This window comes from Nesoenas mayeri (assembly GCF_963082525.1).
Source record: "Nesoenas mayeri genome assembly, chromosome: 1".
Taxonomy (NCBI): Eukaryota; Metazoa; Chordata; class Aves; order Columbiformes; family Columbidae; genus Nesoenas; species Nesoenas mayeri.
The window spans coordinates 64,838,303-64,850,801 of NC_137541.1; the positions used below are offsets into that span (position 1 = coordinate 64,838,303).

General features: G+C 41.9%; 2 protein-coding genes across 2 annotated transcripts in view; one reads left to right on the plus strand and one right to left on the minus strand.

The window, feature by feature from the left end:
* Positions 1-12,499, minus strand: part of CACNA1C (calcium voltage-gated channel subunit alpha1 C) — a gene marked incomplete at both ends in the record, with an annotated part of 485,303 nt that overhangs the window by 465,117 nt on the left and 7,687 nt on the right. The window lies entirely within an intron of this gene.
* DCP1B (decapping mRNA 1B) overlaps positions 6,697-12,499 on the plus strand; it is a gene marked incomplete at both ends in the record, with an annotated part of 44,551 nt that continues 38,748 nt past the window's right edge. The window contains 3 exons of the mRNA XM_080351377.1: positions 6,697-6,849; positions 7,855-7,895; positions 10,446-10,573. Of these exons, the coding sequence (XP_080207503.1) occupies positions 6,697-6,849; positions 7,855-7,895; positions 10,446-10,573 (322 nt within the window). The remainder of the gene's footprint in view (positions 6,850-7,854; positions 7,896-10,445; positions 10,574-12,499) is intronic.

Below are 12,499 nucleotides of genomic sequence, written 5' to 3' on the forward strand. Positions count from 1 at the left end.
TAAAGCTATGAAATCCTTCATCAGTCTTTAATAAATGCCAACATTCTTCATTAAAGCACACACACAACACAAAAATCCAACCAACCAAATGAAACCACAAAATAAGCAAACAAAAACCCAGTATACTTCTGTTAGTTGAGACGGCAAAAATGCAAATTTTCCTCATAAAGTAACACTGTGACAACTAGAGGTATAACAGTTATTCAGAACTTGTCCTTACTTTGTCAATTAACTGGAAGACCAAAAAAAAAAAGCTGATTTGAATGTATAGAACTCATTTTCATAAAAAGACACTTTGACACCACCGGTAGAAGTCTCTGTGCACCCCATCCCATCATCTGACCAGATTCAGCCCAAGTCCTCCACCAGCCTTGCTCCCAGCTTCTTCCCAGCAGCACCAGCACACCTTTGTGATTACTCCATCTCCTCAATATAGCAAGAGTTCCTATGCCAGGTGAGGTGTAAAAATGAGGTCCTGACTTTATGTAATTATCTAATGGAACTTCTCATGTTAGGAAATAATTCAATGAGGCCGTCTTCTCTGTAACTAGTTGGAAAATAGCTCTTTTAGAGCTACAGGTGTTTCATTCTGCTAAATTAAATGGTGATTACCAGAAAGATGTGGTTGTAAAGGTATTATTATAACTTGGGTGAGATATAACTACTATTGTATCTTATTAACCTGCTGGAAATAAGGAAATAGCAGGAATACGCTATCCTCATCAGCATTTTGGTGGTTTGTCTAGCCAATGAACTGTGTAAAGATTTAAGCTGATGGACCAAATCAGTTTATAGCAGTTTATCAGAATGGTAATAAGGTCATGGCTATCAAAAATATTTTCTTTATTAAAAGCACATACAGTTGTGGTAACAAAACTACTGAAAAACTCAAATACTGGCCCAGAATGGTTGCCTTCTCATAATAAAATCCAGTCTTCTTTTTTTAAAACTGTAATTAAAGTAGCATAGGATTAAAAGTAAAGGAACTTGTGAATTTAAATGTTATGAGAAATACTACTGAAGGAAGTCAGTGTTTTCTGCTACATTAAATAAATAAAGAAGGTGGAAAAACTCAACAAGTTTTGACAGTATTTTTTCTTTGTTAGAGCAGGAAAATAAACAATGTATGTTTGGAACGTTATCAGCATTAGAGAGAGACTGGAGGATGTAATCTAGAATTTTATTAAGAGATCTGACAGAATCATAATCACAAGTGTATAGTTAAAGAAGTCAGGCAAAGTTTATGAACAAAGATAACACCTTTTATCGTATCAACTAGTATAACTGGGAGAAAATATTCCACATAGAAAATTATTTTTTAGGTTTATCATTTTCTCATTTCTACTCTACTGAAAGTTAAGACACTGAAATCATATAGTCACTTAAAACACCAAAAATCAGATTTTTTTACTGATTAAATGTACACAATATTTTTTTTTTTGGGTATAACACTATAATCCAATGTAATTATATTGGTACAGCCTCTCCCTTTCTCCCTTTAAAATAGTCTTTTCCTGGTATTACAATTTTTTTCAGGTCAAATTATGCCCTCTGAGAAGTGATTACAGTTAAATAAAAAACAATTCTTCACTCCAGAAGAGTTATATCTACATAGGAAGACAGAAAGAAAAAGCCTGTAGTTCAACTAACAATAGTAGGGATCTTTACTGCTCCTCCAGCTGGGCCACTGGCACAAGCTGGGCCTATAAGACAGGTAAAGCTCTGTGTTTTGCAAACGTCTATAGCAAAAGAAAATGTGTAGAGTTACTTACTACCAGAATCACTTAGCAAAATGTAAGTCAAACAAATAAACAGTCTTTTGGTAAAAACCCAGGCTCTTACATGTAGAAAAACAAAACAAAACAAAACAAAAAAGCTCCCCCCAAAATCCCATCAAAACAACCTTCAACTGAAAATCATAGTAAATTATAGATAATTATTCCATACACAGTATGTATATTATCAGAATTTCAAAACCAACAATACCAAAGCACGCTATTCCTGTGTGGACTAACATTTGCAGAAAATCTAAAAACAGTCTCATAAACTTCACCAGGGAGCAACACTATAGACACACAAGAGCATGCAAATAATTTAATGCACGGGGGTTTATTTGGAGGCAGGGGGAGTTGTTGTGAATTGTAATGACAGTAACCAGATGAAGTTTTAACTCAGTGAGAGATTTTTTTTAATAACTGCACCAGATTAAACTATACAGTCTGACCCTATATTCATTAAGGAACCTTTAGCAAGTAGTAAACTATGAACAAAAAGACTGAAATTGCTTTAACCATTAGGACTGGAGTTAAGAGGTAGTCCAACAGCACAAACAACAATTTCAACTTTGAGCACGAGGAAAGGACTCTAAAGCTAGCTACTGAAAGTCTGTAATAAATGTGGTCTGAAAAGGCCATACATTTCAACAGCATCTGGGAAGGGATGCAGCCAGCCTCCAGCACAAACCACAGGGGCACTGTTTCCCAAGTGGTGAGAAGCACCACACTGCTGTATTGCGAGCATATCCCCAGAAATACATGGAGCATGGGCAGCCAAGCCTTGTGGGATCATCCCAGCTCCACAAGAGCAACCCAGTGTTTCCCGTGAAGCCATCATGCTGGAAAGTGCCATGCAAAGATATTTGCATGGCCCCTGATGGAGTAAGAGGAGGTTATTAATACTGCCTGAGCACCCTTTCTGCTAGCAGGGCCAGCAGTGGTGCCACCAGAGAAGAAGTTTTGGTAGTCTTGGGGAAAGAATAAAAAGGAAAAGGCAACTATCATGCAACAAAAACTCCAAAGGGGCTGGAGATGAGGAAGTGAAGGAAATGAGGTGCTCAACACCACATTTTCTCAAGGGATTCCTGCTGATTCTTAACAAAACTGCTGCTTAGAGAAAGGCCTGAATGTGAACAGGCAGGAGAGCAGCCAGTCGAGGCTGTGATCTCAGCATCAGTATGAACACTTGTTTTTCAATCAGTTCATCTCCCCAGTCTGACTGGTTCACTCTGTGGCCACATATGCCCTTGTACAGTACCAAGGTGCCAGAACGGCAGGACTGAACGGCTAGAACCTGAGACAGGGGCTGTATGTGCCCAGCAGTGCCACCAAATGTAGTCACAGAAAATTATATCCTCAGTGTCGATAATTTGCTGTCAGAGGCACAGCTTAGTCTTTACAAGTGCCATAGATTCTTGAATGTGAAGCAAACAATATCTGTGTGAACAATCCTTGTGAAAAGGTTTGGCCTAACCATGTTAATGTTTATTATTAATGGAGACCTTAGGAATGTCATGCTGTGTGGATTTTGCCTTAAATCAGTCTTCATAAAATCCCTTTTATTCTGTGTCAAGAGCATAGGTGTGGGGTTTTTTTTAACAGAATAGTATCCAGGTGGGTTGAAGACAAAAATGTGACATTCTAATTATATACTTCATGAAATTACAACATTTTGGAAGCTAGAAAATTACTTTGTTTCATAAAAAAATTACAGCAAAATCACTCTAACTCAATTTGATAGTTATTATGGACTACTGGATTACTGACTGCAAGCAAATAACAGCAGTTTAAAGAATCACCCTTTTAAAACTGTGACATTTCTGCCAAAATGGCCTTTTAACTGTTTAGATGCAGCAAGAATTCACAGTGTTTCTCCTTTTAACAAGATCTTGTTGCATTGGAAAAATTTTAGTCTACTATCAAGTGATCTCATAAAGCAGGGCAGAACTAATGGCCTTTTTAAGTACCTTTACTTCAGGCTAAATGGAAAGAGCAATTACATCCCACTTATGTAGCAAAACAGCTGGAACCATCAGAAGCTACCTCACAGTGCAAGAGAAAATACGAAAGGCCTGATCAGAAGCTTGACATATTTGCTGACTCAAAACACAGGCCTAGGGAACCGTCTGTCCAGTTATGTTGGAAAGGGACACAGTAGTCCAGGAGTCAGGGAGTTCTAAAGAAGTATCTACAAACAGGGCACCAAAACCAGGCAAAAAATTTGACAAGCCTACTTCAAGACATTTAACCTGACAGTTGAGTTTTCTCCCATGGAGCATAAGGAAACAGGACACTACAATCTCCTTATGTCAAGTGAAGGGCATAGGAGACACGTTTAGTCAGTCTCTCTCTATAACATAACAAATGTGCAAGGTTTGACCTAACAAAAGGGGCTTCAAACATTTTTTTTTTTTCAGTTGGAACAGGGCTGCAATACATCTGAATTCTGCATACTGCTTTCTCCTGCCCAATAGCAGTTATGAGTAACTGTTTTCAGTTCAAATGAATAGCCTTTGAAATATAGTTTCTGTAACACATTCTTCCTTATGGGACTTCGCAATACTCCCTTCCCAGCATCACCAAAAAAACCCACAACCAACAACAACACCAACAAAGAAACAGGGCACCTTTCTGTGGGCATTATTGTTGGAGGGAGCAAAGGCATCTAAAAAAGGAAACTCCAGGAGTGGAACTCCAAGAGTTTGAAGCTTCTATGCCTTGGTGACAAGTTTGGACTTTTTGTAAGCAGGAAAATTGCCAAAGAATTGGAGATAAGATGGTAATGGGAAATTCCAGCACATGAGGAAGAGTGCTTTCAGGTGTGCCTTGAAACTGAGAACTGAGGACTAATCAGAAAAAAAAAAAAAAAGCTTATGCATCTGTTCACTATTTGAGCGACATGACTTTTCTTCTTACTACTCTTTTTTTTGCCATTATACTCTGGTCATTTCCAGACCAAGGACAGCAGTTTCCCCTGCTCTCCGTGCACCCACATATCTTCCTTGCTGTTACAGGATCTGTAAGTCAGCTGGAGCTTTGCAATGGAAATGCTTAGAGCCATTTTCCTACCACAAGAGTACCAAAACCACTTAAACCCCTCTAAATGTAAAGCTGTATTTCATTACAGCCCCAATTGAAACAAGGTGGCTTTAGAAAAAGAGACAGATTATAATCAAAGAGTATGTACAGAGGTTTCTTCTCCCACTACTGTAGGTCCTTCTTAGCAATACGATTTTCAGCGGCCTTCTGGGCTACAATGAAACCTACATGTTCTCTCCTGAGTCCCAAAGAACAGCTTCTCTTTCTGCCTTGAGAGCACACCCATTCCTAACTCCACTCAAAAGACTCACTGTCCTTACGTTTAATACTATGAATTCCCACCTTGCTTTCTCTCAGTTCTCTCCTAACCTCACTTCACACTGTGGGAGCTTTTTCATCAGGGCTTGCCTATTTGCTCTCAGAGCAGATGCTACTGCGTACTCTATCCCACAGGCTCCATCTGACCTAGAGTGAAAAGCAAGAAAACTAAATGGCAGCCTTCATCCCTATGTCCAGCTTGTAAAAATGTTGATTGCAAACCAACAAGATGATAGCATCCATTACCTCTGCCTTCTGTTCTTCAAGGGAATTCCATTCTCTAGAAGAACATATATCACCCTACTGCTTCCATACACAGAAGGTGGTCTTTCTAGAATTGCTACATCAGCTTGAAGTGATGAAGTAAACAAAATTTTGCTCTTGGAGGTGGTTCAGGCCGCTCAGTTAAGCAAATCTTATAAATGTAAGTAAGTATTAACGTCATCTGCATGCCACATAAAGCTCATGTATTTGCTGTAAACTGTTTATATCAATAGATTAATAATAAATATGTGTGTCTGACAGGAAAATATGGTAACTAAATTCATGCTCTTGTCCATCTGTTTCTCTGCTGTTTGAGTATCTCCATATTATAGTATGCTTGTTTGTGTTTCGGCTGCTTGTCACATGTATGCGTGTATATATATATATATATATACACACACACCAGGGTTGTATGATGGCTTAGTTTGTATTTGTGTTCTTTTTCCCTTAAGTTCTAGGCAGAAGTCTGCAAGTGTATGATAGCAAATGCAGGTTCTATATATTCATCGCTCCGAACCAACTTCTCTTCCTGTTGGAGTGCCGTGCACCCATTGCCTTGGTGCACACGTGAGCAAACATGAAGCACACACGAAGCACACACGTCCTTAGAGATACACGTGCTTATAGACGTGCTAACTCTGGGCAGTCCCAGCCGCACATTCCCTCCACAGGCAGACCAGTGCACTCAAGCGCTCCTGTGTTCACGCCAGCCTGAGCCAAAGTGGCTTCAGCTCCACCTTGGCCTGTGGCTTCCTGCTCTGCCGGGGCTCTCTGCACTGTGCGGTGCACACCACACCAACACACTTTCTGCCACTGAGGCTACTGGACAAGTGGTGTGGGCACAGGACTCCCTGCTCGGCACGTCCCGCCGAGTTTTGCTGGTTCTCTCTGGCCTCCAGCCGCAGGAACCATGTTGTCTCCCCGGTGGGCAGCCGCCACTCTGGAAAGGAAGACAGTCAGTGGCCTCCCCGGTGACAGGGAGAGGCTTGAAAACAAAGGGTGCCAGCACGAAGGGAAAACCAGCCAGCGCAGGCGGGTCACTGCCGGAGGAGCTGCTGCGATGTCTGTTGTACCCCACTGCCTCCCTGGCCCTGCCAGGCCGCTCCTCAGCTTTGCCCCGTCGCCAACGGCAACAATCCTGAGCCGGCAGCGCTCGGCGCTCGATTACGGTGGCTGGGCACTGACTCTCCCGCCCGCTCTCGCTCCGACTGGGCGGGCGGGGTGTGGGAGCCACCACCCTTCCTCTCGGTGTTGGATTAGTCGCGCCTACTAGGAACTCTGTGTTGTTGTGAGAGGCAAAATGGCGGCGGCGGTGTCCGGGGCCGCCTTGCTGGGCAAGGGGCTGGACATCAGCCTGGCGGCGCTGCAGCAGCACGACCCCTACATCAGCAGCATCGTGGACGTGGCGAGCCAGGTGGCGCTATACACCTTCGGGCACCGCGCCAACGAGTGGGTACGTGCGGCTGCCCCTCCCCTCACCGTACGGGAGAGGTGGGGGCGGGGCGAGAGGCGACCCTGCCCATAGCTGGGGGCGTGGCGTTGTGAAAGGAGGCGTGGCGTCGGGAAAGGGGGCGGGGGCGAGGAGGCCCCGCCCCCCCGTGTGAGGGAGGGCAGCGGGAAGGGGGCGCCACCATGGCCGAGGGGTGAGGGTCGTGCTGAGGGGCTGCCCTGTGCCTCGGTCAAGGAGCGTGTCCTGGGACGCTCCCTGCCCTCACCAGGCTGGGCGAGGGGCTGCGCCCGGCTCAGCTGCTGTGAGGAGCATGAGAAGACCTGCGGTGCCTCACGAGTGGGTGCTGAGAGGTGCACAGGGCTGTAAAAGTTTGTCCCGCTGGGCAGAGCTGTAGGAGACCAGGGTGTGAACCAGGACCTGGGCCTTGGGACCTCCTCTGCTATCCGAACAACCATAGCATAACTAAAACACGTGCAAAAGCGTATTGGAGTTACCAATGCTAAAAAGGCTATTAAAGATTTTTAAAATTCATTCACCTGGGGAATCTTCCAGTAATTTAACATTCTGGCTATTTGCAGGTGGTTCTGGGTTTCCTATAGTGGTGGGGCCTAGTGCCTGTGTTTGGAGAACCTGCACATTCTGCCTTTTGTGTGATTCCCCCTTACCCATCCTGTGTGTCGCCCCTGAGGGCAGGAGCTGTTTGGAAAATCCTCTCCCTGAATCTGGCTTGTGCTTCACCCTTGGGTGTAGCAGAGAGTTAATCCAGCACAGTGTTTAGTCTCATGGTGTCGAGCCTTCAACCTTTTCATATCTTGTCATAAAACTTGGGTCAGCTGTATGGTGAGCTGTGCTTGCTCTGGTCTTGTGCCACCAAATTTTTATATTTCATGGCTTAGGTGAGAGAGGTGTGACTAATGGTACTGATAAAACAAGAGATAAAAAGGGTCTCACTGATGGCTAGCAGAACACTGCCCTGATTACAACTTTCTTGACTTTCCTTTTCTTCAGGAGAAGACTGATGTGGAGGGAACACTGTTTGTTTACACAAGGTGAGGACATAGTGTTTTAATGTCTGCAGGTGAAACCTGTGGATGTGGAAAAGCTAGCTGGGATGGAGCATGGCTGAATGAAATGAAATGCTCCTCCTTGTTCAAAGGTGAAAAGAAACTGAAATTGGCAGAGGCAAATGCAATGAAGAAAATGCTGGGAAGAAGGCATCACCTTGTATTTGGATAAGACTTCCAAATGTGATTTAAATCTCAATATGGGTAAACCATATAAATCTGTTCTGTTGTTTTCAACAGAAGGTAGCATTTGCAGTTTAAAAGATATCTGAACAAAAAACAAATAGTGAAATAAATAATTGTGTTCCTTAAAGTAAGCAAATGGTAGAACTTACAAAGTGTTATGTTCCCTACTTAGGGTACTTTCATACTCTTTGTTTCTGATTATTAATTTTTCATGCATATCTCATCCAACATTTTGGATGTTTTTAATGCTTTCTTTTAGCAGCAGCTCTGGTTGTGGCTTTTCAGAGCATTGAGTACATATTTTTTCTAGCATGTACCTTAGATTTGTTGTGCAGCCTTCCCTCTATTTGAGTTTCCAAGTTAGTGTGCCATGTTTTCCCTGTGACTATTATTAAACTCAGGAAATAATACAGTAAGCAGATTTTGCAGTAGCTGCTGGGGTGGGTAACCAGCACAGAAACTTTCTCCTTCAGCATTTTTGACAATGAGGATCTCGTAGAAGAACTGAGAAAGCAAGAGGCTGTTTTGAGAAGCCAAGAGATGTATGTGTGAGGTGCCAGGGAGGCCCAAGAGACTGTGAGCTTTGTGTGAAGTGGGAATGCTGGTTTTAATCTTCTGAGCTCTTTTGTACCAGCAGTGGAAATTGTCATCCGTAATTTTTTTAAGCTGCTTTCAGGTAAGAGGAGATAAGATGCTGTTATAATTACCACCACAAGAGGAAAGAACTGGCCCTTAGTTGTGCTAGCAATAGGTGGAGGTGGCTAGTTGTGGACTGCACAACAGAAGTAGTATTTCTCTAGTATGTTGGTTTTAAAACTCTGTAACTGACAACATGTTACCTGGCACTTCTAGTATCTGTGATCTTTTGCTGTTCTTTTTGTTGATTGAGGAAGTTTCCATTTACAACAGAGATTGCTACCCTGGCTGCCCTATAAGCAACAGTATGGAACAGGTTGTGAGCTGCTGGCCTCCCCAGCAGTTTCAACTTAAATTTCCTGTGGCATTGTACAAAGTCATGACGTCTTGTGGTAAAAACATTGCCAAAAGACCATAGGTTGGAGACCACTGCTGTTGCCTTTGTTGCTTCTTATTATTGTTGTGATGATGTAAAGTAATGCAACCATTTTACTTGAGCTGACTCATTTATCACCTGTCACATCTTTGCAAATCTGAAGAATGGTCAAATAAATCCGACTTCCAATATGGATAACACCAGTGGAAGTGGGCTGTTTTTTTGTTTCTTTGTTTGGATACTTTTAAGTACTGACTGTTGCAAACAAGGTTTCTTGGTAAGGGTTCCACTTTTGTTTAATTTTCTGTTGACTGCAGTCCTGTAATGCAGGTTCCTGTGTGTTGAATTTTATAGAGAAATCCGCTCCCCAGCAATTACCAGAGATGGCACTTTTCCCAAATGTTTAGCTATCATCTTTTTCTTTATTGTCATACTTGGTTTGAAAGTAGTATCTCCTGTCAGGACCGTGATAGGTTTAACAGCTCACATTAATAAAATTGTCTAACTGACTTGTAGTGTAACCCTCATGAACAAGCACAATGATTTAGAGTCCTAGAATCATAGAACGGTTTGGGTTGGAAAAGACCTTTAAAGGTCCTCTAGTCCAACCCCCTCCCATGACCAGGGACATCTTCCACTAGATCTGGTTGCTCAAAGCCCCAGCCAGCCAGGCCTTGAATGCTTCTAATGATGAGGCATCCACAACTTCTCTGGGCAACCTGTTCCAGTGTCTCACCACCCTCACTTTTGTTGTTATGCTTTAGATGATGTGGAAAATCTTACCTGGGTTGACTGTTACTATCTGCAGTCATTAACCTGAGTGTTAAAAAAATATACTTGCTCTGGCCTATGACTGAATTGTTATAATTGCTGTATTCTACTCCTGTGAGAAACTATAGGGTAGATGGTGGTGGTGGTTGGACAACGTGATGCTGATGGTCTGGGGCGAAGTGGTGTTTTGTAATGTTTTAGCTTATTTGGAAGTTGCAAGCCTTATAACTTGAAGTGAAAACCTGACATGCAGGTATGATTATGCTGTGACTAAATCATTGAACCTGCAATGGTAGTATCACCAATGTGGCATACTCTCTGTAGCTATTGTGAGACTAATGGTGCTTCTGTTATTTCTCATACATGATGTAGGGGTTTGAAATAATTAAAAGGATTGCACAAAACACCACAAGAGTCAATTGTTATTTCCTTGGCAACAAGATTAGACTTTCATAGTATGTCTTAGAAATAAAATTTAAAAAAAAAATTGAAAACTATATGGTGAAGCAATTGTAGTTGTTTCTTTTTTCCTTGACTTGATGTGATTTCTAATTGATAATTTTTAGATCAGCTTCTCCAAGACATGGCTTCACAATTATGAACAGACTGAGCATGGAAAATCGAACAGAACCTATTACTAAAGACCTCGATTTCCAGCTGCAGGACCCTTTTCTACTGTACAGAAATGCCAGATGTAAGTATGTGGTATGTTGGGTTAAACACTAAAGAAGTTAGGCCCTCTTTAGAGTCTCTTCTTCGTTAAGGCAGTCCAAATGATTAGACTGCAGCTTTCAAGGACTGAAACTAGCTGGTTAACAGTTACAGTTTAAGGAATACAGTTTGCTTTTTGGCATGCTGAAAGAGAAGACTCACTCAGTGCTTCCTAAAATGCCACCCTTCTAAAGAAAGTATTAGTATGTGCTTAACAGTAATCTCTTCATTTAACTGACAAATAGTAGACTTTTATGGTCATGTGTATGTGATGGGTGTAGAGACTCACAGAAATATTGTCTGTTCTAAATATACCCCAGTCAGTGTTGGGAAGTCTCACCATAAAGCAGATCTACAGACGGCTGGAGTGGTATTTGTAGTCTTGGTTTTCTGCATCAAAATAGACAAATGGAGCCAATTCAAAGCCCGTGTTCTGCTTCAGCTACAAAATATTGTCCTTACAGCAAGTTGGAAGGCAGGTTACTTCTCGATTATTAGGAGTGACTCTTAACAACATAGTGTTGAGCCTAATTTAAATCGTGACGAAAGACAAAGTTATTACTTTGGGCTCTGTGTTTATCTTGCATGATTATACAAGAATTAGCAAGTGTCAGGCAAACTCAGAAATAAGTGGAAGACAAGAGAAAGCTGCACTTTTATATGCACATATACTAATGTACTGTTACAGTGTGCAATTATATGAGAGTGAGCAGTTTTAAATATACAGTTTATATCTGTACTTGGAAGCAGAGCTGTAGTATGATGTATACTTTCTGCTTGACGCATAGAATCAGATCACAAAAATGTTTTGTGTAAACTGTGATGCAGAAGTGTTCCCTCTGGATGAAGTAAAATCAGAGGAAATTTGTGACATAGAAAGCAGCCCAGTTTGAGAATCTCCTAGACCTTTTTACTTCCTAAGCTAATTTGGTGTGGGAAAGTATATCAAGAGGGAATCCTGTTGTTCACACACACTATGTGGTAGAAACAATAGGGACCTCACCTAGGCGTTCCTGCTCCAGCAGGGGGATTGGACTAGATGATCTTTTGACGTCCCTTCCAATCCCAAACATACTGTGATACTGTGATTTTATGTACCGTGAGACCTATTTTTCCCATCTGATTTTGAAGATCCTTTCCTATGTACATGTAATCTTTTTTTAAATCCTTTTGAAATTCCATTAGGAGTTTATTTATGTATATACTAATATCTACCTTTTGAAACACAATATATTATTTTTTCTTTTTTGTTGAGACAGTTGGTGTAAAAAGAGTAGCTAGAAGTTGTCGTAACTCTGTGCTGACATGAAGTAAGACCATCTTTAGTCTGATTACTGCATGTAAACTGTGATTCATTTGGGGTTTTTTTTATTAGGCAAAAAAAATAGGAGTTTTGAGGGAGTGTAGGCTCTTTGTTCCATAAGAAGTGTCAGAATCGTAGATTTGCGGGGTCTTAAAATTAAGTACTAAGGTGCTTCTGAGTAGTGGACCTATGTTCAAGTAACTTGTCTGGGGCTTTTTGGCTAATTGTGCAACAGCAAAATGCAGAAGGCTCCTTTCTGGCTTTTGTCTAGGCAATGTGTGCTCTTTTTAGGGTAGCTACTGCTGAATTGTGTTTGCAGAGCATCAAGGTCTTCTCAGTTTCTCACATTGCCCTGCCAGTGAATAGGCTGGAGTTGCACAAGCATTTGGGAGGGGACACAGGTGTGACAGCTGACCCCAACTGCCTGAAGGAATACCCCACACTGTGTTGTGTTATGCTCAGCGATAAATGCTGAGGGAAGAAGGAGGAATGGGGGATGTTTGCAGTTACAGCTTTTGTCTTCCTAAGTAATCATCCTACAGCATGGAGCCCTGGTTTCCTGGAAATGGCTAAATAGCTGCCTGCTGATGGAAAGCAGTGAATTAA